The following is a 26,232-nucleotide window of genomic DNA, read 5'->3' on the forward strand; positions in this document are numbered from 1 at the left end:
AAACAAGGCTTAAAGTCTTGAGATGGCAAAGTAGGGAAGTTCAGTTCATTCACGGAATAGGTGATGACAGAGAGTTATTTGTAATCCAGGGGAAATGTAGAGAGAAGGCAATTATGTCGAATTCCACAGGTTCCACCGTGGTAAAACGAGATAACAGCCGCTATAGATTTTATCCATCGTTGTTCCAAATCCACATCCGAATTATCATCGAAAGTGACGTCACAGGGATATCATCTTCAACTGAGTCACCACACCACATGCCCAGGCAAGGGTTAACACATAAGTAGTGTCCACAGGATACCCCACACAAAATCCACTCCTGTGGATTATATGAGGCGACAGGCACACATTCAATGTGCACTGGATCGATAATCAAACCACGCTTGGCCACTGGCTTCCTTGTCTAAATCCTTTCGTTCTCTTTCTTTGTCTCCTTGTGACTGTCAGTGTCTGTGTCCTCGCTTAAAACCAAACAAACTGCGAGTAATAGAAACAAGCTGCAAGTCAGACAGTCCCAGCTCCTTGAGCTCTCACTCTCTGTAAAAATTTAAAATGAGCTGAGAAAGTCAGCGGCTGATGTCATTGTTAGTCCCCACCTCACTCAGGCACTGTCTTAAAGTGACAGTCCACAGCATACGAAACCGAGGGATTTGTAACACTTCCCCATAAAAAAGAGAATTATCACTAAAAGAGCAAAATGTTATCTGCAAACCACAGTTTGGTTATCATGTAACACATTGCCGAAGCATATACAAATAGCAGATTCTACTCCACTATTAAAACTGGAAGCTTAGCATCTGGAAAGACAATCGGCAATGGTATTGTCCTTGCCTTTTACATGCGTTATCACAATATCATATTCTTGCAAAATCAGACTCCAGTTTAACAATCTTCTGTTTTTGTCCTTTACCTTACTCAGAAACACTAACAGATTGTGATCAGTATAAACCACAAGTGGTTTCTAAGCAGGACAAATATAGACATCAACATGCTACAAAGCCAAGATGAGTGACAACAACTCTTTCTCTATGGTGGAATAATTTCTTTGACTCTCATTGAATTTTCTGGAACAGTAAGCTACAGGATGTTCAACATCATCACCATCTTTCACTGGCATCCACAGCTATAGAAAATGGCTTTGTAAAGTCAGGTGCCCTGACCACGGGTTGATAACATAAAAATGGCTTTCAATCGATCAAATGCCTCCTGACAAGGCTCGATCCAAACAAACTTTTCACCCTTCTTCAGGAGATTATCCAGGGGAAGAGTGATACGAGCAAAGTTCTTACAGAACTTACGATAATATCCAACCATTTCCAGAAACCTTCTAAGAGCCTTCTTACCAGTCAGAATAGGAACTTCAGAAATTGCCTGGACAGGAGCCAAGTTGCCTTGACCTACAACATAGGTCACCGTGGCATGGCCAAATTCACTCTAAGCCAAGTTATCTGTAAGGCTGGCCTGGGAAAGCTTGTCAAACAGCTTTTCTACTGCAGAAATATGCTCTTCCCAAGTGGCACTCCCTGTGACTAAGTCATCAGTACAGACATCTGTGTGTCCTAACCCTCGAATTACAGAATCAAACATTCTCTGGAATGTTCCTGGAGCATTTTTCATTCCAAACAGCAAAACATTGTATTCATACAACCCAGAAGGTGTCACAAATGCAAAAATTTCACTACCTCTGTCTGTCAATGGAACACACTAATACCCTTTCAACAGATCAATCTTCGTAAGAAGTTTAGCTTTTCCAACCTTATCGATGCAATCATCCACCCTCGGGATAGGATAAGCATCTGTTTTTGTTACTGCATTTACCTTCCTATAGAATCTAACACTACCATCAGGTTTGGGCACAATAACGCAGGGTGAGCTCCAATCTGATGCTGAAAGACTAATAATACCATTTTCCTGCATATATTCAATTTCTTGCTCAGCCAATTTACTTTTCTATGTTCATGCGATATGGGTGTTGTTTAATCGATTTGGCTTGACCAATATCTACGTCATGTACTGTGACCGTGGTTTGCTTGGGAACATCAGGAAATAAATCTTTAAACTTCAGAATTCCTTCAGCTGCTGTTGTTGCTTTGGCCACAGATGAGCTAACTTGTTATCAATGTTTTCTGGAATAACCGAGTTCATTAGCCTAACCGGGACCGTGTTTGGCTTGTGAAAAGTCTCAGACGTGTCAATTGTTTCATTCTCAGGGTTGCCAGATTCATACGTTTTGACAACAACACTCACAGATGGTGCCTGCTTGTCAAAATAAGGCGTTGTCATATTTATGTGTACCACCTGTGTTAGTTCATGCCGGTTGGGTGTTTTAGTAACATAATTCACATCATTAATTTGAGAGACTGTTTCCTATGGTCTATTGAATTTCCACTGAAGAGCATTCGTCAACATTGAAAGTAAGGCAAGCACCTTATCCCCCACCCGGTATTTTCTTTCGCAAGCCCACTTATCAAACCGACACTTCATTTTGTTTTGAGAAATCTTTAAGTTTTGTCTTGCTAAACTATAGGCTTGTTGTAGTTTATTTTTCAACTTCAAAACATAGTCTAACAAGTTAACATGTACATCCCCATCAACCTACTGTTCCTTTAAGGTCAAAGATCCCCTCACTATGAACAAATACAAGTTCAAATGGACTAAAGCACAGTAATTCCTGTACCGACTCTCTTCCTGCGAACAAAAAGAAATATATTCCTTCATCCCAGTCTTTCCATTTTCAACACAGTATGTCTTAATCATTGTTTTGAGGGTAGAATGAAATCTTTCTGAAGCCCCTTGTGATTCCAGATGGTACACAGATGATGTAATTTGTTTTGCTCCCAATTCATAAACTACCTGCTGGATAATCCAGATGTAAAATTACTTCCTTCATCAGACTGTATTTCTTTAGGCAAACCAGATAAAGTAAAAAACTTGGTAAGAGCTTTCGCCACAGTTTTACCTGAGAGGTGGTGCCTCTGGGAATCTGGAAGCAGTACACATGATAGTTAGCAGATACTGATGGCCAGCTTTAGTCTTTGGCAATGGGACAACACAATCCACTGTAACTTTTGAAAAGGGTTCACTGAATGCAGGTATAGACCGTAGTGGGGCCACTGGGGTGACCTGTTTAGGTTTACACACAACTTGACAAGTGTGACAGGTTCTGCAAAAGGTCACAACATCTTTTCTCAAATTAGGCCAGTAGAATTATTTCATAATCCTGATTAAAGTTGTATTCACTCCAAAATGGTCACCTAAGGGCTTACTGTGGGCCAAAGTTAAAATTTCAGTCCTATAAACTTTAGGAACCACTACTTGGTGAACAATTGCCTATTCCACACTCATTGGTACAGCAGGTGGCCTCCACTTCCTCATTAACACTTCATCCTTGAGATAATACCATACTGGCACTTTCTGAATCTCATCATCTGAGAGAGCTGTTTCTTTTAAAGCTTCAATCTCAGGGTCTCGGTTCTGTTCTGCTATAAACTCCTTCCTAGACAGGGATAAATCTTTCTCATCAGACTTACTACCTGAATCCTGTTGAAACAATGAAGGCAGAAAAGCTCGACAAGTCATAGTAACCTGAATCCCGATTTCATGGGTATCAGAATCACACTGCACAGAAACGTCTGCATCGGCAGACTTTTAGCCAAACTTTGAGTTACTGCGCAGGAAGGATAAATGTTAAACTCCATCTGTGGGTCGTCAGTGGTCGGTTTAGTTGTCAGCTGCACTGCAGGAACAACTTTACTATCTGCCAGGTCATTCCCTAACAGCAAAGTAACAACGCCCGCCAGTAAACTGGAGCATAATCCGATCTTAACAGGTCCCAAAACCAACCCCGACTGTAAAGTTACCTTGTGCAGCAGCATAGAAACCATGCCGCCCCCAATGCCTTTAAGAAGATTTACCTCACCAATGTTAGTCTCATCACCAAGCTTTAGAACGCTGTCCAATATAAGTGACTGAGAAGCCCTAGTATCTCGAAGGATTTTCACTGGTACTGGGGTTGACCCTTCCTTTACTGAAACAAACCCATCTGACATAAAATAATAGAATCCCTTCATAACTCAGTCAGACCTCTCAGTCCTTAACTGAGCCTCAACAGACTGTTCAAAACCCTGTGGGTTTATAGGTGTTTCAACATACTGACCACAGGCTTTTGAGACTGCCTCCTTTTCCTTCTTCAGGACGGAACAATTAGCCATCATATGACAAGTATGATAGTAACAAGTAAGACCAGAATATTTCTCCTTCAACCACTTCCCTCATCCTTACTCGTCACTAATCCCAGTTTCAATTTCTGGTTTACCCTGGTTATCCCTGCTACTCTTTTGGAAATTCTTATTCGGGGTAAACTTAACCTTATGAGTTAAAGCAAACTCATCTGCTAATCTAGCAGACTCCTGCAAAGTGGCAGCAACACTTTTATCTTAATACGTCTTTATGTCATGAAGAACACATCTTTTGAATTCTTCAATTAATACCAACTCTTTCAAAGTGTTAAAATCGTCATTTACATGCTTAGATGTGCACCAGCAGTCAATACACACAAACTTCTCATAAGCAAATTCCATAAGTCTGGTTCACAGATTTCCTCAAATTTCTAAACTTTTGTCTGTAAGCTTCTGGGACCAACTCATAAGCTTTGAGCACAGCCTATTTCACTGTGTCATAATCAGCTGCTTCATCAACTGTCACAGAATTGGCTTGCAGAGCCTCCCCCTTAATTACACTTTGCAAGAGAATAGGCCAACCCTCTTTTGGCCACTTTAAACTCTGAACAAACTTCTGAAAATGCTGAAACTATTTATCAACCTCTGCCTCGTCAAATGGAGGTACCAATTTAACTTTCCAACTGGCCTCAAACTTAACATCAGATAAATCTAGACTCCTTTGCTGCAATTTCTCTATCTTTCCCAGCTCAAACAGCCTCTGTCTTTTTGCCTCTTCTCTCTGTTTATCAGCCTCTCTAGCCTCAAAATGTCTCAGCCTTTGCGCAGCCTCCATCTTTAATTTTTCTAACTTGTTCGGGAGTTCAAGCTCACTAGGTTTACTTTCAGGAAACGCCTTCAACTCCTCCACTTTAAACACAACCTCAGATAATAATGCTCAGCTAATATCTTCTGCATCTGTGCCCTCCTCACTGTCGATTTCACCTCAGCAAGCTTTAACCTTTTAGCAAAACTCAGCAACTCAATCCTTCTGGCATCCTCTAATGGCTCAGAGGTTGGCACTTTGAGAAATTTATCAACATCCATCGCTGCTGATTTTCCACACACAAATAAATCAAAAGTGATTTCCCCAATGAGACCGATAATTAATCAATCAATACGCCCCCAAATGCATTCATATCCCGGACGCAGGCCCCAATTTTGTCATGAACAGTAATGCTTTAGAAATGAACCAGTAGCAATAGACTACACCTGGAGTCTGGTTTTGATGTTAAAACCACTATCTTTATTAGTATCTACTTATAATGTAGTAACTTAAGCAAGATAAACAAAAGTTAACAGTGTTATGTGTATATATGTGTGTAAATATAACTCCCAAACTATTGAGATCGGAGGAAACAAGGCTTAGAGTCTTGAGATAGTAAAGTATGAAAGTTCAGTTCATCCACAGAATAGGTGATGAGAGAGAGATATTTGTAATCCAGGGTAAATGTCAAGAGGAGGTAATGATGTTGAATTCCACATGTTCCACAGTGGTAAAATGAAAGAACAGTCCCTCTAGATTTTACCCATCGTCCTTCCAAATCCGCATACGAGTTATCATCATAAGTGACTTGTCACAAGGGGTATCGTCTTCAAGTGAACTACCACACCACACCCAGGCAAGGGTTAACACATGTGGTCTTCACATGAAACCCCAAATCCAATCCATTCCTATGGATCAAACAAGCTGACAACCACACATTTGATGTACACTGAATCGATAATTAACCCACCCTTGTGGGCATAAGAAAGTTCCAAACAGTGACCCTTAGCCACTATTTCCCTTGTTTCGATCATTCCATTTTTCCTCCTTTATCTCCATCTGACCCTAAGTGTCCATGTCCTTGGTTAAAACCAAACAAACTGCGAGTGATTTAAACAAGCTGCAAGTCAGACTGATTTGCCTTCTTAATCCCTCTCTCTCTTAAAATGACAGTCCACAGCAAACAAAACCTAGGGTTTCATAACAACTTCCACTTCCCATTGTGAACTGACTGGTGTGCCAGTAGTTGGGATGACTGAGTGAATCCTTTCCCACATTCTCAACTGGTGAATGGCTTCTCCCCAGTGTGGACTCGCTTGTGTTTCTGTAGGGTCAAAGAGTGAGTGAATTTCTTCTCACAGACTGAACAGGTGAACGGCCTCTCCCCAGTGTGAACTGACTGGTGTGCCAGTAGGTGGGATGACTGAGTGAATCCTTTCCCACATTCTGAGCAGGTGAACGGCTTCTCCCCAGTGTGAACTGACTGGTGTACCAGTAGGTGAGATGACCGAGTGAATCCTTTCCCACATTCTGAGCAGGTGAACGGCTTCACCCCAGTGTGAATTTGCTGGTGTCTCTGTAGGTTGGATGACAGAGTGAATCTCTTCCCACATTCTGAGCAGATAAACGGCTTCACCCCAGTGTGAATTTGCTGGTGTCTCTGTAGGGTGGAAGAGTGAGTGAATCTCTTCCCACATTCTGAGCAGGTAAATGGCTTCTCCCCAGTGTGAACTCGCTGATGACTCTGTAGGTGGGATGACTGAGTGAATTTCTTCCCACAGTCTGAGCAGGTGAACGGCCTCTCCCCAGTGTGAACTGACCGGTGTGCCAGTAGTTGGGATGACTGAGTGAATCCCTTCCCACATTCTGAGCAGGTGAACGGCCTCTGCCCAGTGTGAACTAACTGGTGTGCCAGTAGTTTTGATGTCTGAGTGAATCCTTTCCCACATTCTGAGCAGGTGAACGGCCACTCCCCACTATGAACTGACTGGTGTGCCAGTAGTTGGGATGACTGACTGAATCCCTTCCCACATTCTGAGCAAGTGAACGGCCTCTCCCCAGTGTGAACTCGCTGGTGACTCTGTAGGCTGGATGACTGACTGAATCCCTTCCCACATTCTAAGCAGGTAAACGGCTTCTCCCCAGTGTGAACTCGTTGGTGAGTCTGTAGGGTGGATGAATCAGTGAATTTCTTCCCACAGACTGAGCAGGTGAATGGCTTCTCCCCAGTGTGAACTCGCTGGTGTCTCTGTAGGCTGTATAACACAGTGAATCTCTTTCCACAGACCGAGCAGGTGAAGGGCTTCTCTCCAGTGTGAACTGACTGGTGTCTCTGTAATTTGGATGACTCAGTGAACCCCTTCCCACAATCTGAGCAGGTGAACAACTTTGCCCCAGTGTGAACTCGCTGATGACTCTGTAGGTTGGATGACTGAGTGAATCCCTTCCCACAGAGTGAGCAGGTGAACGGCTTCTCCCCGGTGTGGACTCGCTGATGAATCTGTAGGGTAGATGAATCAGTGAATCTTTTCCCACAGACTGAGCAGGTGAACAGGTTCTCCCCAGTGTGAACTCGCTGGTGTCTCTGCAGGGTGGAAGAGTGACTGAATCTCTTCTCACACACTGAGCAGGTAAACGGCTTCTCCCCATTGTGAACTCGCTGGTGAGCCATTAGGTCAGATGACCGAGTGAATCCTTCCCCACAAATTCAGCAGATGACCAGCCTGTGCCCAGTGTGAACTGACTGGTGTGTCCACAGGTGGGAAGACCGACTGAATCCCTGCTCACCCACAGAACAGGTGAATGGCCTTGTCGAGTGTGAACTTGCTGACGTACCTTCAGTTGAGATGACCGAGTGAATCCATTCCCACTGTCTGAGCAGATGAACGGCCACTCCCCGGTGTAAAATGACGGGCGTGCCAGTTGGTCAGATGATCGAGTGAATCCCTCCCCACAGTCTGAGCAGGAAGGATGATCGAGTGAATCCCTTGCTCCACTTCTTAAATATCTGGACAGAGACAGTGAAACTGGTGTGCCGTGTTTGAATTTCCTGGAGACGAATTTCTTCTCGTTTTTATCCTGTGAAAAGATTTACAAAATCCATCAATGGGTGTAGGACAACATTTCAGATGAGATCACATTAGTTACCAAGGTGTGATCTGGCATCACACTGTTACAGTGAGGTTCAACCCAAGTTGGAGAGAGAAATCATCTTCTAACTGGGCACAGTGCTGGTATCTGGAATGACCATCAAACTCTCTGATGCTCTTCCTGTCTCTATAAGAATGGGGCATTTCTGCCGTCTCCAATCTGTGACCTGGCTCAGTTTGACTCTCTCCATTGGTATTATTCCCTGTTCCCACTGAGCTGCTTGGGTTCCTGACCCCACAGTAACTGAAACACTCTCACGCAAATAGACTTTCCTGAGGTGCAGCTGCGATCTTCTTTCGTGTATTAATAACTTGAAGTGCCACAGTTTTAACACTATGTAGAAAATTCCTGCTGAGATGAATGGTTGGACCGCACAGCTGTTAAATGGACAACGGTGAATTTTTGTATTATTTCAGGTTCTTGTCACAGTCATAGAAAATTACAACACAGAACAGGCCCTTTGGGCCATCTAGTTTGTATTGAACCATTTAAACTGTCTACTCCCATACCCCTACCATCCAGGTACCTATACAAACATCTTAAATGTTGAAATCGAGCTCGCATGCACCAGTTGTACTGGCTGCTCATTCCACACCTGGATGATCATCTGTGTGAAGAAGTTTCCCCTCACGTTTCACCTTTCACCCTTAACCCATGAGCTCCGATTGTAGTCCCACCCAATCTCAGTGGAGAAAGCCAGCTTGCATTTACCCTATCTATGCCCCTCTATCACAATCAAATCTCCCCTCAATCTTCTACATTCCAAGGAATAAAGCCCTGACCTGTTCAATCTCTCCTTATAACCCAAGTCCTCCAGACCTGGCACCATCCTTGTGAATTTTCTCTGAACTCTTTCAACCTCTTTTCCATCTTTCCTGAAGGTAGGTGACCAAAACTGCAACAATACTCCAAATTAGGCCTCAAGAATATCTTCTACAAGTCAACATAACATCCATCTACTGTCAGTACTTTGGTTCATGAAGGCCAATGGGCTGAAATCTTTCTTTCTGTCCCTGTCTAACTGTTATACCACTTCCAGTGAATTATGGACCTGTATTCCCAGGACCCTTTCTACTACAACACTCCTCAGTGCCCGACCAGTCACTGTGTAAGACCGACCCTGGTAGGTCCTACCAAAGTGCAACACCTCACACTTGTCTGTATTAAATTTCATTTTCTATTTCTCAACCCATTTTTCCAGCTGGTCCAGATCGCACTGCAAGCCATGATAGTCTTTCTCGCTGGTGTCAGTCATTCTTGGTGTCAGTCACAAATTTGCTGATCCAGATAACCAGGTTATCATCAGATTACTGATATAGATGACAAACAACAACAGATCCATCACTGATTCCTACGGCACACCACTAGTCACAGGCCTCCAGTCAGAGAGGCAACCATCTCCTAGCACACTCTGGCTTCTCCCAGAGACAGTGTCTCATCCAATTTACTGACTTATCTTGAATGCTGAGTGACTGAACCTTCTTGATCAACCTCCCATATGAGACTTTGTCAAGTCCACGTAGACAACATCAACTTTCCTGATAACTTTCTCGAGAAGTTCTATAAGATTGGTTAGACATGACCTACCATGCACAAAGCCATGCTGCCCATCCTTAATCAGTCCACATCTATCCAAATACTTATATATCCACAGCAACACACACAAAATGCTGATGGAACGCAGCAGGCCAGGCAGCATCTATAGGAAGCAGCGCTGTCAACGTTTCGGGCCGAGATCCTTTGTCAGGTCTTGTATTTCCGGTTCCTGCACATACGTTCCAATAACGTTCCCCCACTGATGTCAAGCTCACCAACGTACAATTTCTTACTTTACTTTTAGAGCCTTTCTTGAACAGCGGAGCAACATTGTCTGTCCTCCAATCCTGCAGTCCATCACCTGTCACTGGGGATGATTTAAATATCTGTGCTTGGGCCCCAACAATTTCTGCACTTGTCTTCCACAGGGTCCCAGGGAACAACTTGTCAGGCCCAGATTTATCCACACTAATTTGCCTCATGACAGCAAACCCTCCAGCTCTATTAGTGGTGAATATAAGCTCGATTTCACCATTTAAAAGAAGTTTGGAAGGGAGCCTGGATGGTCCGGGTATGGAGGGCAATGGTTCCGGTGCAGGAAGTTGCAATAGACAGCTTAAATGTTTTTTCAGCATTGACCAGATGGGCCAAATAGCCTGCTTCCATACTGAACTTCTCCATGTTTCTATGACAGAGAAGCTGGCCAAACTTGTTTGGAAGGGAAAAGGTAGGAGTGACAATGGAGCAGCAATGGCTGGAGTTTCTGGGAGCAATTTGGGAGCCGAGTGATCGATACATCCCAAAGAAGTGGAAGCACTGGAAAGGCAGGAGGACACAACCGTGGCTGAAATGAGAAGCCAAAGCCAACATAAAAGCCAAAGAGAGGGCAAACAAAAATGCAGAAACTATTAGGAAGCTTTCAGAAACCAAGAGAAGCTGAATAAAAAAAAGTCAGATGAGCTCAGGGCAAGAAGTTATGATATTGTAGTCATTAATGAGTATTGGTTGCACCCAACAGCCTGAGGCATTTCGAGGAACAAAATATCCAGGGCCTCAATATCTCTTGAAAACCAAGGTTTTCTGCACTAGTTACCTTTCAACTTTTATTTTGACAGGCACATACAAACTCTACACCCTCAAAACTTCACTTCTGAAGGCCTCCCACTTATCAAGTACTCCTTTGCCAGAAAACAACCTATCCCAACCAACACTTGTCAAATCCTTACCATCAAAATTGACCTTTCTCCAATTTAGAATCTCAACCCCTTGGTCCAGTCCACTCTTTTTCCATATTTACTTTGAACCTCATGGCATTATGATCACTAATTTCTGTCACCATCCCTGGATCATCTCCTGACACCTTATTGCACATTTCTACATCAGGAATTCTACGTACTGATTAAGGGCACATTTGACAAACTTTACCCCATCTAGACCTTCTACAGTATGGGAGTCCCAGTCAATATATAGAACGTTAAAATCACTTACTGGAACAACCTTCTTGGCATGGTCTGCAATCGCTCTGCAAATTTGTTCCTCTAAATCCCTCAGACTGTTGGGTGCAATCAAGTCCCAATAATGGCTACAATATCATAATTCCCTGACCTGAGCTCATCTGGCTTTCCTATAATGTTTCTTGCATTGTGATATACACAGCTCAGCACATTCATCGCACCATGCTCAACCATCTAATTGCTGACTCTATTTGAGGTCTGAACAACATCTGACTGGTGTCAAGAAAATAAACTCTCCCTCAAACAAAGGAGCTGATTGTGGACATACCGGCTGTGTTGTGAAAAGAGCGTAGTAGCACCTCTTTCATCTCAGATGATTGAAGAAGTTGGGGATGGGGCCTGAAATCCTAAGAATTTTCTACAGGGACACGATTGAGAGCATCTTGAACTGGCTGCATCACTGCCTGGTATGGGAACTGTACTCCCCTTAACCACAGGAACCAGCATAGAATGGTGCAGACAGCCCAGCGCATCTGTAGATGTGAACTTTCCACTGTTCAGGAGATTTACAGAGATAGGTGTGTAAAAAGGGACCAAAGGATATTGGGGACCCAATTCACCACAACCACAATCTGTTCCTGCTGCTACCTTCCAGGGAACAGGACCACAACAAAAGGACCAACACACTCTGGGACATCATCTTCTACTAGGCCATCAGGCTGATTAATTCATGCTAATACAATTGTATTTCTATGCTATATTGACTGTCATATGTACAAACTATTTACCATAAATTATTATAAATTAATCATTGCCCATTTAGATGGAGACATAACATAAAGATTTCTACTCCTCATGTATATGAAGGATGTATGTAATAAAGTCAGTTCAATTCAATTCACCCTCTTTCATTCTTTCATTTCTTTCATTCTAGCTCCCATTCCCCCTTCAAGTTATTTTAACCACATCACCTCCTCCACCACACTAGCACTAGCAACTTTATCACTAGGATATTCGTCCCCTCTTGTTCTGTTCCCCTAACGATTCCCCTATCACCCCTTTGACTTTCCTCTGCCGGGTAATCCACCCCAACAGTTTCTAAAGTGGTCCACCTGCTGTTGTGCTGGATAGCCACAAGAGTACTCTGCGATGGCTATTTAACCTCATTCCCCTTCCTGTGTCCTGCACCTTGGGTGTATCTCGCCTCTCTTACCATCATATCTATCACCCCCTCCAAATCCTGGATGATCCGCAATTTATCCATTTCAAGTTCCAGCTCCTTAATGTGCAGGGTTACAAGCTGCAGCTGAATGCACATCCTGTAGGTGAGGGCATCAGGGACACTGGAGGTCTCCCCACCTTCCCACCATTGTCCCCTCTAATTTGTAATGACCAGTGGACACATAAATCTTCTACTGTGCATACTTTTACCAAGTGATAACATGTACACAGTGAATTTTACATAGAGAGGCATTCATTTCAACAGCTAGCAAATCACTGTTGATAAGATCTTTAATCTCCTCTGCATCTGCACTTTCACACAACCTATGTAGCAGGCCTGTAATGGGGAATGAAGAATTTTCTCAACAGAGCTTTTGCACATTGCCCAGATGTGGTTTACTTGCTAATTATACTTTAAAATGTCAGATTTCCAAATATCACTCTACTTCTTCCCACTTGTAAATTCTCCAGCAACTTTTGCATCACCACAATACACACAGGTAACACCAGTATCGATATGGACATAAATATTTCCCCTGAACCGTCCTGAGGAACTGAGGATATATAAGAAAATTTTGAACCTATGTACCCTCTGGCTAAAAAAATAATTGGGACTGAATAGGAATTATCTAACTGAAGTGAACTGTGTCTTCAGCAGTTAGCTAAGAGAGGCTCATTACCAGTTCCCTGTGGCTTGCAGAGAGACACACTGAGAGCTGATAACGTTATACATTGTACCCTCATTAGTAAAGGGAGGAGGACTCACTGATAAGGACAGGAATGAACATCTGTTGTATTTAAGTCAGGGCCTTGCAAAGGGAAAAACTGATAAGGACTGGACAGAACATCCATCTGTAATTACAACCTTGATTTAGCAAACTATCTTATCTAAGTAATTAAGTTTTGCACCAACAGACTTGGTGGGCGTACCAGTTCGAATAACATCTTGCAATAGTAATGCATGGGGTTTACTCTGTATAAATATACGTCTGTAACCTGACTAAGTCAGTCCACTTGTCAGATGTTGGCAGTGCTTAACGTGCCTTCCCTTTGACAACTGGGTGTCAAAATCCTGCAGGAGAATGTGCAATAAACTGTGGTGACGATAAGAATCTGGCCTCCCGAGTTTTATTCAGATTCAACTTTAACATTTGGCATCACGAATGTAGGGAGTGCCAAGCAAACGGGCTGAGGAAGCTGCTGGACCACTCTGGGGACTGTAGAGACCGACCGGGCACCCAATAGGTATTTTACCTTTTGTCTTTTCTCACTGGGGCGGGGAAACTGGGATAATACTTCAATGGAACAAGCAGTAAATTTGATATGGAAAAAGAACTGTGGAAAGAAGTGGAAATTGTTGAAAAGGGAATGGAAGGAAAAGGGAACTGTGAAGTGGAACAAATGTGAAGTTGGAGGAATAATACATGTGACAAAGGGATAGAGGTATGGACTGCAGAAGGAATGCCAAAGGTTGGGAGACGCTAAAAGCGGAGCATGAATGGGTGGGTGGGCACTGAAAACGAGAGCAGGAAAAACAACGTAAGCAAACCAAGGCCGGCCTGGATAGGAGAGAAGGGCAGGAACGTCAGTCTAAAGTTCGAACTGACAGGGAAACAAGGGATCCCCAACCCATGTCTGGCATACCGACCCTGTTTGAGGACAGTGACCGTGATGGGGAGTGGGCACCCACCGTACCACCCCTCCACCTTACCAGGGGCCAAGTGCACCCAATGCCCCCGAACCCCAATCCTCCCAGTACTCAGATACGGTGGCTGCTCGGGTAAAACAGCGGCACAGGGAAGGGGAGGTCCCTATACCGAGATCCAGAAAGGGAATACCGAGGATTATTCTGAGTCAGGGAGGGAAGAATCCAATAAAACCCCAGAGCTGAAGTGATTCCTGTGTATCCACTGTGGAAGCCTCAAGAAACAATAGCAATTGTGAATCAGGCCCCAGAGAGAAAAGAAAATCCAGCACAGTTTGCTCAGTATGTCCACAGTACCAATGTTTAATGCGAGCCCGCAAGACTTATCCGGTCTCTGCTGCATGATTCTCTCAGGTGAGGAGGGGCGGAAATGAAAGGCAGAATTGAGATACCAAACCTATCAGGAGTTACAGGCAGGAAACCATAATGAGAATGAACAGACAGACCAGATTATTCAAGCCTTGGAGTGGGATCTCCAGCAACCTGTAAACATCCCTAAAGTACTTGAATGTGAACCTAAGCCTGGAATCGGGACCAGACTACCGGGAGTGATTTGTGGCCTGCTATTGCACTTTCGCTGGGAGACCAAGCCTTTAATGAGGGGAATCCGTCCCCCCCAGTTTGACGCCTTACTGCTGCAATAAGTCAGCCAACATGATTAAAACAAATCATATGGATTGGCCTGCAATGACTGAAATCGAATGCGACAAGCTTTGACATATTATTGGGACCCGGCTTTCGAATCCCGATCAACCCCGAAGGGAACTGATACTAAAGGTGAATGTGTTCAGTGGGAGGACGCGAGCCGGCCATAGCTGGGGATCAGAAATGGGAACAAAAACCTACCAAGAGACAGGTGGGCACAACAACCCATTTAGAAATTGACAAGCAAAGAAGCTTCCTACCGTGAGTACAGCCCCTCAGGAAGAGCCCAATGTAATATTGCAAGTTGCTGGAATTTCAATTCCATTTATGATTGATATGGGGGCAACCACAACCTCTCTTGATCAGGAAATAGTATCGGGAAAGGGATTCCGGTTCCGGTGATGTCATTGTTGAGAATGGCAGTTTAAGTCACTAGCTCCTCTGGAAAAACGTGTATTAAGCCCCATTATCCCATCAAGTATAATATTTTTTGAAAAATATTTGAACTGAAAAGAGAGGCAGGAATGCGGAAAAGGAATGGAAATTTTAAAAAGTGACACTGCGGAACCTGCGGCCGAGAGGAGTGCAGCGAGCGGCTCCCCTACCCGACCGCGTGCTAGTGAGGCGGACGCCGGGCCTCATTCAGGCAAAGCAACGAATATCTTCGAAATCCTGACAGAAATAATGGAGATCCAGAAAGAAATAAAGCAGCAGCTCCGTGATATTAAGGCAGAGCTCGCCAGCGTTAATCAAAAAATAGCGGTGGCAGAGACTCGAATTGAGAAGGTGGAAGATCGCGTTCAAAACTTGGAACGGATACTGAGCAAGACAATAAAAATAATACATCACCAAGAAGGTAAACTGCTTTACCTAGAGGGAAGATCATGGCGGAAAAATATCAGAATCTACAATGTCCCCGAAGGAGCGGAGGGCTCGTCTATGACGGAGTTTGTCAGAAAGTTACTGCTGGACGTGTTGGATCTACCCCCAGCTATGAAGCTGGAAGTCGAGAGAGCCCACCGCGCGTTGTCCCAAAACCTACCCAGGATAGAAAGCCACGCTCAATAATAATTAAATTCCTTCCGTACAGCACCAAGGTGGAGATTCTATGAAGAGCCTGGGGTAAGAAGAGAGTGTTTTTGGATGATAAATTAATATATTTTGACTAAGATAACTCCCCCCCCCCCCGCGACTTGCAGAAACACAAAGAATACTATGAAGTAAAGCGATTACTAAAGCAAAAAAAGATTAGATTTCAAACTCCGTACCCTGCTAAACTTCGTGTTTTATGACAATGGGACGCTGTTGGACCAGACAGTGGAAGAGGCGACGACAGACATGAATGCCAGAGGGTTGCCTGTCAGCGTGATTAAACCGAGGGAAAGCGTGACTGAAGAATTATCCCGCTCCGCTTGGGAAATAGTGCGAGAATCGAGAAGGCAGGAGACGGGAGGAGGCCGAGAGAAATATATCAGGAAGAGACCGGGAGTTTCCCAAAGACAGTCTTCACCCCCTTCAGAAGAGCCATAAGGTTTGGCTAACTTTAAAAATGGTGAGAAGCTAAACGGAAACAAAAGCACATAGTGATATACCTATCTCCAGAAATACTTATTATAATGTGGATCTTATATTACTTAGTGTGTACACAGGGAAATGTTTTCTGTGTAATAGATTTATTCACTGACTTTTATGAATACTGCAACGGGGGCCCTCAGGGATTATCCCCCACAGCTAGACATTTCCTCTAGCTCAATGCAGTGGCATCTACCAGAGACCTTGGAATCACACGTTTGTTGCCATTTTTGTTACTATTTTCGTTTCTTGGTTCTTATTTGTTCAGGGAGTAGATCGATTAAGTTTTATTCTAATTTCAATGATACATTGACAGATAAATACAGATGGCTAAGGAGAAGGTAAAATTCATTTCTTTTAATGTCAATGGGCTATTAAATCCAATCAAACGTAAGAGAATTTTATCCAATTTGGAACAATTTGATTCATACTGGGAAAAACAGTTTAACTGCATAATGCCTCATGGGCCTGATTTTATTCTCACAAATCAATGAATATGTTGTAATAAAAAAGATCGCTCCCTACTTGTACATAGTTCTTTCCTTTTGCTTGTTTTTTCTTTCCACTCTTTTCTATAAGTGTATACCCCAGATAAATACTTTGTGGAGATTTGTGATATATATGATTATATGAGATATATGTACAATGTCTGAAATACATCTTATGGAAATGTTTGTTTGATGATGAACTTCAATAAAAAAATAAACTACAAAAAAAGGAAAAGGGATTCCAGCTGTCAGACGCTACAATCACTGTGTCTGGGTTTGAAGGCACGGAACGTACGTATTCACGTACCCAGGTGGAATTCCGGGGGACCCAGTGTGAGGTTTCATTTACAGTCACCACCAGTCTGGGGTGTAATCTAGCAGGGAGAGTCTTTCTCTGTCCGTTGGAAGTCAAGTTTCTAGGTACGGACAAGGGTGTCACCCTGGGAACAACCGACAGATTCTCCAGTTTCTGACCCCCCCCCCCAGTGGTGGGCACTTAATCTGGACTCCAGCGGCCGACCCCCATGTGACTCTGTGCTATGACCCTACGGGGTGCTCAACTGAGGAAAGCACCCCCCGAGGGACAGAATTTCCCAGTCACGGTGATTGGAGAGGTTAAAGGAAGAGAGGGCGGTGCATTACCAGCCAAAAGTCCGGATTTCCTTCGGCTACAGACAGGACTGGTGGTTCCCCATACCACCGTTAGGGTTTGCCCTGGGTTCGAGCCAAAGAGCCTAGTTCCTTGCCTACACCCTGACGAAACAAGCCTCCAGCACCGAGGGACCACCGCGGGCCAACTCCAATACTGGAAGGAGTCTGAGGTGAAGATGGGACATCTGGTAAGACACTCTTTTAATATTGACTGAACCCAAGACATTGTACCCCATCTCTGGGCAATTTCAGGCCATGAAGTCGACCGCACCAACTGCCCCCCGTCCGGATCACTGTGAAAGAAGGACAGACTCTCCCATCCATTCCGCAATAACCCCTCAAGCCCGAGGCAACGTTTTATGAGGATGGAAGCTCTTTTGTGGATCCAGCAGGGAAACGATGTTCTGGCGATGCGATAGTGAGACAGTGAAGTAATTGAGCAGGCCTCTTTTGAAGCTGCTGTCTCGGCCCAGGAGGCTGAGCTGTTTGCTCTGACTCATGCCTGTATCCCAGCAACAGACAAAAATGCGAATGTTTACACAGGTTCGCGTTATGCATTTGGAATTGTACATGACTACGGGGCTTTGGGGATTCCTGACCCCCTCTGGCCACCCCATTAGCAACGCCACCTTTGTAAACAACTTACTCACTGCTCTACAGCTACCTCCAGCTTTGGCTATTATTAAATGTGCAGCCCACACACGCATGTCCGACTGGGTCACTAAAGGCAACGCGTTAGCAGATAAGACAGAGAAAAGTGCGGCACAATCCTCGGTAGTTGTAGTCCCGTCGGGTTCCCGTCAATCAGCCCTCCGTGACTCAAGCAGAGCGGGTTTGCCAGACATGCGGGAGGTACGTACTTTTCAGGAGTTCGCCTGTGAGGAGGACCGCACACTGTCGTCCCAGAAAGACCCCGACCTAGGTTTGTGGACCACCCCAGTGGGACAGGTTTGTGTTCCTACACAGTTTTTACCAATATTGGTCGATTATGTACATAATTGTACACACCTGGGAAAGGAGGGAATGGTTGGTAACCTGTACCCTGCACACTGGGTACGACTCCCCTGACAGGTGGACCGTTTCCGTGTCCACAAGTTGATTTTATTGAATTGCCTAGAGTACATTGCTATATACTGCTTAGTTATTATAGATGTGTTTAGTAAAAGGATTGAAGCTATTCCAACTACCGATAATACCGCTATGACTGTTGTGAAGGTATTATTACGGGAAATAATTCCCAGGTATGGCCTGCCAGAGGTGCTGAGCTCTAACAATGGCCCACACTTTGTGGTGAAAGTAAATGAAGGGGTATGTAACAAACTAGCTATCAAGCAACAATTCCACTGTGTACACCACCCACGGGCCCCTGGCAGAGTGGAGAGAGCCAATGGCACTCTGAAGAGTAAACTGGCCAGACTAACAGCGGAGACTGGACTGGCTAGCGGTTGAATGTCCGACCATTAGCCCGATTCCACATGAGGGTCACCCCACAGGGGAAAACAGGGTTATCACTAGTTGAAGTCATTTATGGACGGCCCATGAAGACACCCTGGGGAACTAAAGCTTGTGTACCATTGCTCCCAGAAAGTCTACCAGCAAAATTGGATCTGCATATCCTAGGGGAAGAGATGGGGAAATAGATATGCCAACTAATCAAAATTCTCCAAGCATTACATTCACAGGTACGACAGGCTTACAAGGAAGAGAACTACCCTGCAGAGAGGAGTGACTATCCCACCATAGAACCTGGGGATTTTGGCCTGATCAGACTGGGATTGAGGGAAACTCAGACCGCGGTGGAGAGGACCATATCAGGTGTTACTGTCCACTCCCACGGCTGTGAAACTGAAGGGGCAATCTCGGTGGATATATCGAACAGACTGCAAATGTGTTACTGAAGGAACTGAGTAGAAGGACTCTCTCGGACTAAAGGAAAATGTATTGGTTGATAGTGGTGTTAGTGCTTATGTCTTTGAGAGGGCTCACCCCAGCATCCAGGGGCTCCCATGTTAAGACCTTTCTGTCTCTCTGTCACACCTATGCTAAACAGGTAGAACTAAGGACCTGCTGGGTTTGTGCCGAAATTCTGCAGCATGGTAAAACTATGATTCCAATGTCAGTAATCCTGCTCAACCAGAGTGAGGAACTCTCAGCCTGGGGTTTCTTAAATGACACCTGGGGAAGTGAGGTGAGGAACTGTGGTCCAATCAGAGGTGACTGTGGCTGTCAGTGTTTTGAGGGACGGTATCTCAGACCCCCACCAAACACAACTTCCTAGACAGGGAAACATGCATCCTGGCCATACTTGCAGATGACCAGCAGCAGAGAGGAGTAACTGAGACTGAGCGATTTTGGATGGTCGCTTTTCTCTCCTATGGAGTAGCCCGGAATCCACCAGAGATAATCAATATGGCTACCGCACTTGAGGAGCTGGCCACAATACTGCAGGGGCCCTGACGGAAACACAGGCCCAAGTAACAGAAATATCCACTGAAATGATTGCAATCCGGCAAACAGTCCTACAGAATCGTACTGCTTTAGATTTTATCCTGGCTGAGAAAGGGGGAACCTGTGCTATTATTGACTCAGAATACTGCACCTATATCCCTGATGAGTCTAGCATCACACCCTTCTCCGAGCACACTGCCAAGAAGATTGACAGCATTAAACAAGTAGGGCAGGATTTACACGGGTTCACTGAAGGATCTAAATGGTGGTCTTCGAAGGCATGTTCAGTAATATGTGGGGCATGATATTGCATTATGGCATAATAGTTGTACATATCTTTGTTATAATTACTGCTGTATGCTGTTTTTACCCACTGTTAAGTCAATGCTATACTCGGTTGCTTTCTCTGTAAAAAATCACTACTTTGTTGATCATATAATGATCAAAAGGAGGGAATGATAAAGTATGTAAAAGGGTGACCACTTTGTTAAACAAGAGCAGCCTGTTTTTCTGAAAGAAGCTGCAGATGATCAACAGATGTGCAAAGCCACGCTGAGCCATATTTCTTCTTGAGGGTAGCTAGCCAGGGTTTCAGGACACTTACCTCCTTGGGCACTCATGCATAAAGATAGGACAGCTTCAGTCTGTTCTGTGTGTGTAAGCCATTATGACTATTTTGCAATTTGTCTTTAGGGGCTGTCATGTAGTAAATAACTTTGGCTCCAGCCTGTCTTATGAGGGGGGAATCTGGTCAGATATATCTATGGTGTAAAGGGAATTGTTAGTCAGTTAGTGGATTGGACGGGAAAAGTCATAGACTGTTCCTGTTTGTGCGACTAACTGAGTAAGCCCCGGGTGCTTGGAATAAAGAGTTTGTATTTATACGGTCTCTGAGTGACTTTATCAAGATTCGACTTCCAAAGAATGGGAGTGGTTTTAAAGGACCGGGATGCTGGAAGCACATTATCAGACCTGGAGAGATTGCACCTGAGTCTGACAGAGGGATAACTGGTTCGTCTGGGCACATTCGGTCTCACTCCAACTATTTCCTACCTTCTTTTCTACAGGTGTGTAATGTCTAAAGGAGCAGTGTTTGAGTAAATGAGACTCACCAAACTTTCTCCTGACTGAATCGCTGGATTCTCCGAGTCAGATGGGTTCTCTCCAGTTGATGCTCTCAGTCCTCGGGCTGGTTCACTTGTTGCTGTTTCCTCGTCTTCAGTTGCGGTTTGCTTCCAGTTGGGGTTTTTCTTCCAATAAATCTCTCACTGCAACTCTAACTTTAACATGAAAGATAATGAAGCACGTTAACAATAAAAAGGAGAACCAAACATTTCTGCTTAATGTTACTAAGAACAAAACTCACTGAAATTTAAACGTTGAAGGCAAATATAATGATCTCAGTGAACAATCTTTTATTGTCCCTCAGACGACACAAAACGATATGGGATAAGCAGGAGCCATCATTCAATCATGGTGAGACATAAGACACAGGAACAGAATTGGGTGATTCGATCCATCTGGTCTGCCCCTCCACCCAACCATGGCTGATTTTTATTCCAACACCATATTCCTGCCTTCTTCCTGTAACCCTGAAACTACTCAGCAATCATGAGTATATTAATCTCTGTCATAAACATACCCAAATGGCAGCCTCAACCAACCTCTGCTGCAACAAATTCCACAGATCAGACATCCTTTTGCCAAAACTCTTTACTCAACTCAGTTTTAAAGGGAAGCATCTTTATTCTGAGACTGTGCTGTCAGATCACAGACTCTCTGTCTAATGGAAACATCCTCTCCATATCCACTGTATGCAGGCTTTTCAGCATTCGGTAAGTTTACTTAACCATACATCCCCCACCACCCCCACAGTCCCTCTGAACTCCACTGAGCACAGGTCCAGAACCATCAAATGCTCCTCCCACATAACGCAGGTCATTCCTGAGATTATTCTTGTAAACCCCATTAGCAACAACTGTACTGAACACATATCTGGGAATAACAGACAAATTGGTACCAGGATAATTTACAGAAAAGCGTTGTGGTTTCTTTACTGTTCTACTATCTACAGTTCTACAGAACGAGCTATTTCCATTTCCAGGTTAAAACAGGCCCATTTCAGGAAATATAAACCGTTCCAAGGTGAATGTAGTGAAAAGAAACTGGAATTACCAGAAATGCTCGGCAGGTAAGGAACAGCTGTGGGAGAGGAACAAACTTTACAATTCAGGTTAATAATGTTTCGTCAGAATGATCACAAACATTTTTAGTTTTTAGTGCAGATCTCCAGCAACTTGAGATTCTGCTTGATTTCCACCGGGTGACAGACAGGTGACAGTGAGGGGGGGGATTTCCAAACCCAGTTTGAACACCAAACTCACGGGTCTATTTCTACTGTTGTAAACACGGAACAGCCCATTTACTCATGGCCTCTCCCAGTGAGGATGGAATGGGGACTCATCCTCTCCTCAAATTAGCAGTCATTGCTTCCAAAGGAACTCCAGAAACAAACATCTGATCCCAGACCAGAAATACTCGCTCAACACCTCATAAGCCCAAGCAGCTCGATCCCTGGGTCCATTTTACCTGGATCAAAAACTGTGATATCCCAGGACACAACCTCACAGAGTCACACAGGTGAATCTGCCACTCACTGACCCTGAGAGTCTCACACATCGTCCCCGCATCTCACCCTGGGTAGTGCAATCCGGGATTTCCCCACAACCAATCTCCAGCTGCTCGAATTTTCTGCTTCATTACAGAAGGACGAACATCCAGCCCCATCTGTAGAAGCACTAACCAAAGTCAAAGCCAAAACACCGACAGTGCCAGATGCCTGGAATGCCGATCACAGAATTAGAGCCCAATCACAACTCTCCCAGTACTCTTTGCTGCCAGTAAAATGCTGCAGAGTGTCAGCCAGTCACAGTTCAAAGACTAGCACCTCCACACCAATGCACAACAGAACTGGTACCTGATCATCCTCTGGCATCCCAGCTAACAAAAACCAATTCTGGAATAACTCAGCAAGGCCAAAGGTGCAAAGAACACTTCACAATGAAGGCAAGGGTTAGAAGAAAGATTGCTGATATATAACATTGAGGTGGTGGGATACAGGGTGGACCGAGGTTGACCCAGATGGTTGATGCATATCACGGGAGGGGGAGGTGGGGTTAGCAGACTGGATACAGGTTGAACAAGATAGGCAGGTATGAGCAGATGGAACCAGATAAGAGAAGGGATCAAGGACATGAGGATGCACAGATAAACAGATACTGAATTAATAGTACATATTACTTTTTAAAAGATGCTAAAATGACAATGTTAGAACAAACAACAAGAACTTTGCCATATATACTTTGACCCTCACCAAATTTTTATCAACACGCCATAGCAAGTTTCCCATCAGGACACTTCATGCTTTGCATGGTAACTACTCTGCCCCTGACTGCGAGGAACTGCAGGGACCTTTGGATACAGATCAGCATATTACAGAAAGCATTCTTCCCCCCCTAGACTTCCCAGTCCCTCGGTAAAGCAGGCAGTGAAATCAAAGATCCCCACAACCTGGGACGTTCTCCTTTCTCACCCACCCCAATCCGTGGGAAGACACAACAGCCATAATGCTCCAGGACAAATGCAAGGAGTCTCAGGAAGCGAGGCCAGTTGGGGGGAGTTAACAGGACTCAGTCACCAACATCAGATTTCCCAACACAACACAGCATGACCACCCCTCCGGGGACTGCACGCACACACCACGGGATCTTGTGTCACACAGCGGAGAGCCGGGCAGACCTGTGGTACACAGCCTCACGTGACTCCGGCTCCCCGCTCAGGAGACGAGGATACCTTCCCGATCCCGAAGACAATCCGCTTCAGTGCTGAGCGGAAAGGAAAACACTGCCCACCTGGAGACAGTGAGCATGAGAGAAGAGATCGTTACATCTGCAGTTAAATTGGAGGGGCAAATGTGATTACACGATTGATGGGGTCTCCTAAGGCAGAGACTCTGTGGAAATAAACAAACAAAGGTGTCACTGATCAGAGGGTAGAGAATTAAACAGAGGATGAGGCAGTTTAGCGGGTTCTAAGGAAGAGGTTTTGTTAAGTTCTTTCACGGAGAGGGTAGTTGAAATCGGGAACACACTGCCCGAGGAGTTGGTGGAGGAAGGTCTCTTCACAACAGTTACAAAGTGGGTGAGCATTGAAACTGCCCACATACAGTCGGCTGTGAACCAAGTGCTGATAGGTGGGACCAGTGTAGACCGTGAGTGGATGGTCAGAACAGGTATGGCCGGCCAAAGGCCTGTTCCCATGCTGTGTGACCCACCACTCTGGACATGCTAAATTAACGATGGTGGCACCACAAGGCATTGATTTCAAAACCACAGCCCTCTCCAACCTGAAATAAACCAGACTGCACACCTCTGACACCACTGTCTATATCTGTTTCTGTCAAGGTGGCATTCAAATTGGTCACTTCTGCTAAACAATTCACAATCGATGAAGTTCCTGTGTCTTTTTTCATTAATGCTGCTTCCTTACAGCAAAACTAACCCTCTCACTGTGTCAGAATCAGTGATTAAATCTGGCCCCAAACACTGTGCTTTCATCCCTGCACATTGTAACTTGAACCATCTCACTGAGTGTCTGATGGAGACATAAACCCTAAATGATCACATCTCCCCTGCTTCTGACATTTCAAATACCCTCAGAATGGTTTTCTGATTCAATCTGAAGGTTCTGGTACATTCAGCTCATCGTCAAGCCTGACAAACCATGTCTTCCCACGGCTGGTTCCACCTGTTGTTGTGTCCTCTTTCCTCAACCTCCAGGGAAGCTGCATCTTCACACAAACTCCTCACTGGATATGAGTGTCTATACCCATGACACAGGAAATCACATCACTGTCACTCTCCGTGTCTGACCTGCTCACCTCCCGGTATAGAACATAGAACATAGACTAGTACAGCACATTACAGCCCTTCGGTCCACAATGTTGTGCTGACCTTCAAACCCTGCCTCCCATATAACCCCCCACCTTAAATTCCTCCATATACCTGTCTAGTAGGTTCTTAAACTTCACTAGTGTATCTGCCTCCACCACTGACTCAGGCAGTGCATTCCACGCACCAACCACTCGCTGAGTGAAAAACCTTTCTCTAATATTCCCCTTGAACTTCCCTCCCCTTACCTTAAAGCCATGTTCCTCCCTCACCAAGACTCTCCCTCAGTCACCATCTGTGAGATTATATAAAAAACAAAACGATCTTATCAGGCAGCTCCCGTACCCCTCCACCCCGGACGACGATTTGATGATTAAAACTCTCTGTCCTCAGTCCCTTCCCTATTCCCTTCTCTTTTGCAAACTCCAGATACGCCACCAGATCCGAATCAATTGTAAGGACATTTATATCTCACAGGAGGATATACTAACCCCTGTCGTTCTCAAATACAGAGGTCACTGACACCCCACCGCCATCCCAATCTTCACTATCGGCCCATGACGGTGACAGCTCTTCCCAGACTCTGGGGCTTTGTAAGAAACCCAATATTAACAGCAAGATTAATCAGTAATTCATTTGAAGAGAGAATTGTTGCTCACTGAAAGGACATCCGAGCGTCCGATACAACGGAGCAGATCCTCCCGTTTACAACTTTATTTGACCCGGGTCACAGAACGTCCGACCGTCCCACTTTCTCACAACAACCCCCTCCCCCGACTACGGTCGCACACCCTTCCCTCCAACTCACCCCACACCCACAGTCCACCCATAACCTCTACCCACACACTCAGACAGATCCCCTTCTCCCCAAACCGTCTCCCAGCTTGGGAACCACGACTAACTGATCCCACACAGATCAGCGAGACACAGACACAGACGTCTGATCCACAGCATCTGCAGTTGTATTTCTGTGTAACTGATCCCACAGCCCGGGATCGGGCGCAACGCTAAAACCGGGGCTGCGGTACCGGAAAGCCCGGAGCCTGCAGCCCTCCGGCAGAACTCGGTCCGCTTTCCCACTGCAGCAGGCCCCCGATCTACACAATCCCGGGATCAGACCCCCTGCTCACCACCGCCCGAACAGGAGACCCGCCGGCCACAGCTGCGGGCTGCACTGCGCCTGCGTTTAGCAGGAGGTTCTCCGCAGCGCCACCAGTCGCCGGAGGTCTGCACATCGCCGCCGGTGGCCGGAGGTCTGAAAATCGCCCCTGTCTCGGAGCTCCCCCGCAGCACCACCCATGGCCGGAGGTCTGCACATCGCCGCCCGTGGCCGGACGTCTGAAAATCGCCCACTGTCTCGGGGCTCCCCGCAGCACCACCCATGGCCGGAGGTCTGCACGTCGCCGCCGGTGGCCGGAGGTCTGAAAATC

General features: G+C 45.1%; 1 protein-coding gene across 1 annotated transcript; it reads right to left on the minus strand.

Annotated features, from left to right (window-relative positions):
* On the minus strand, nt 1–25,924 carry LOC132401300 (zinc finger protein 229-like). The gene is made up of 2 exons (XM_059983405.1): nt 20,966–25,924; nt 1–8,061 (listed from the first exon to the last, which is right to left on the minus strand). The coding sequence occupies exon 2, from the start codon at nt 7,652–7,654 to the stop codon at nt 6,263–6,265; it is 1,392 nt and encodes a 463-aa protein (XP_059839388.1). The 5' UTR covers nt 7,655–8,061; nt 20,966–25,924; the 3' UTR covers nt 1–6,262.
* Nucleotides 25,925–26,232: the final 308 nt, after the last annotated feature.

This window comes from Hypanus sabinus, chromosome 10 (genome assembly GCF_030144855.1).
Source record: "Hypanus sabinus isolate sHypSab1 chromosome 10, sHypSab1.hap1, whole genome shotgun sequence".
Lineage (NCBI taxonomy): Eukaryota > Metazoa > Chordata > Chondrichthyes > Myliobatiformes > Dasyatidae > Hypanus > Hypanus sabinus.

Bases quoted from the DNA above. Each gene is read 5' to 3' on its own strand.
- LOC132401300 (XM_059983405.1), bottom strand. From the start codon at position 7,654: ATGGCTCACCAGCGAGTTCACAATGGGGAGAAGCCGTTTACCTGCTCA.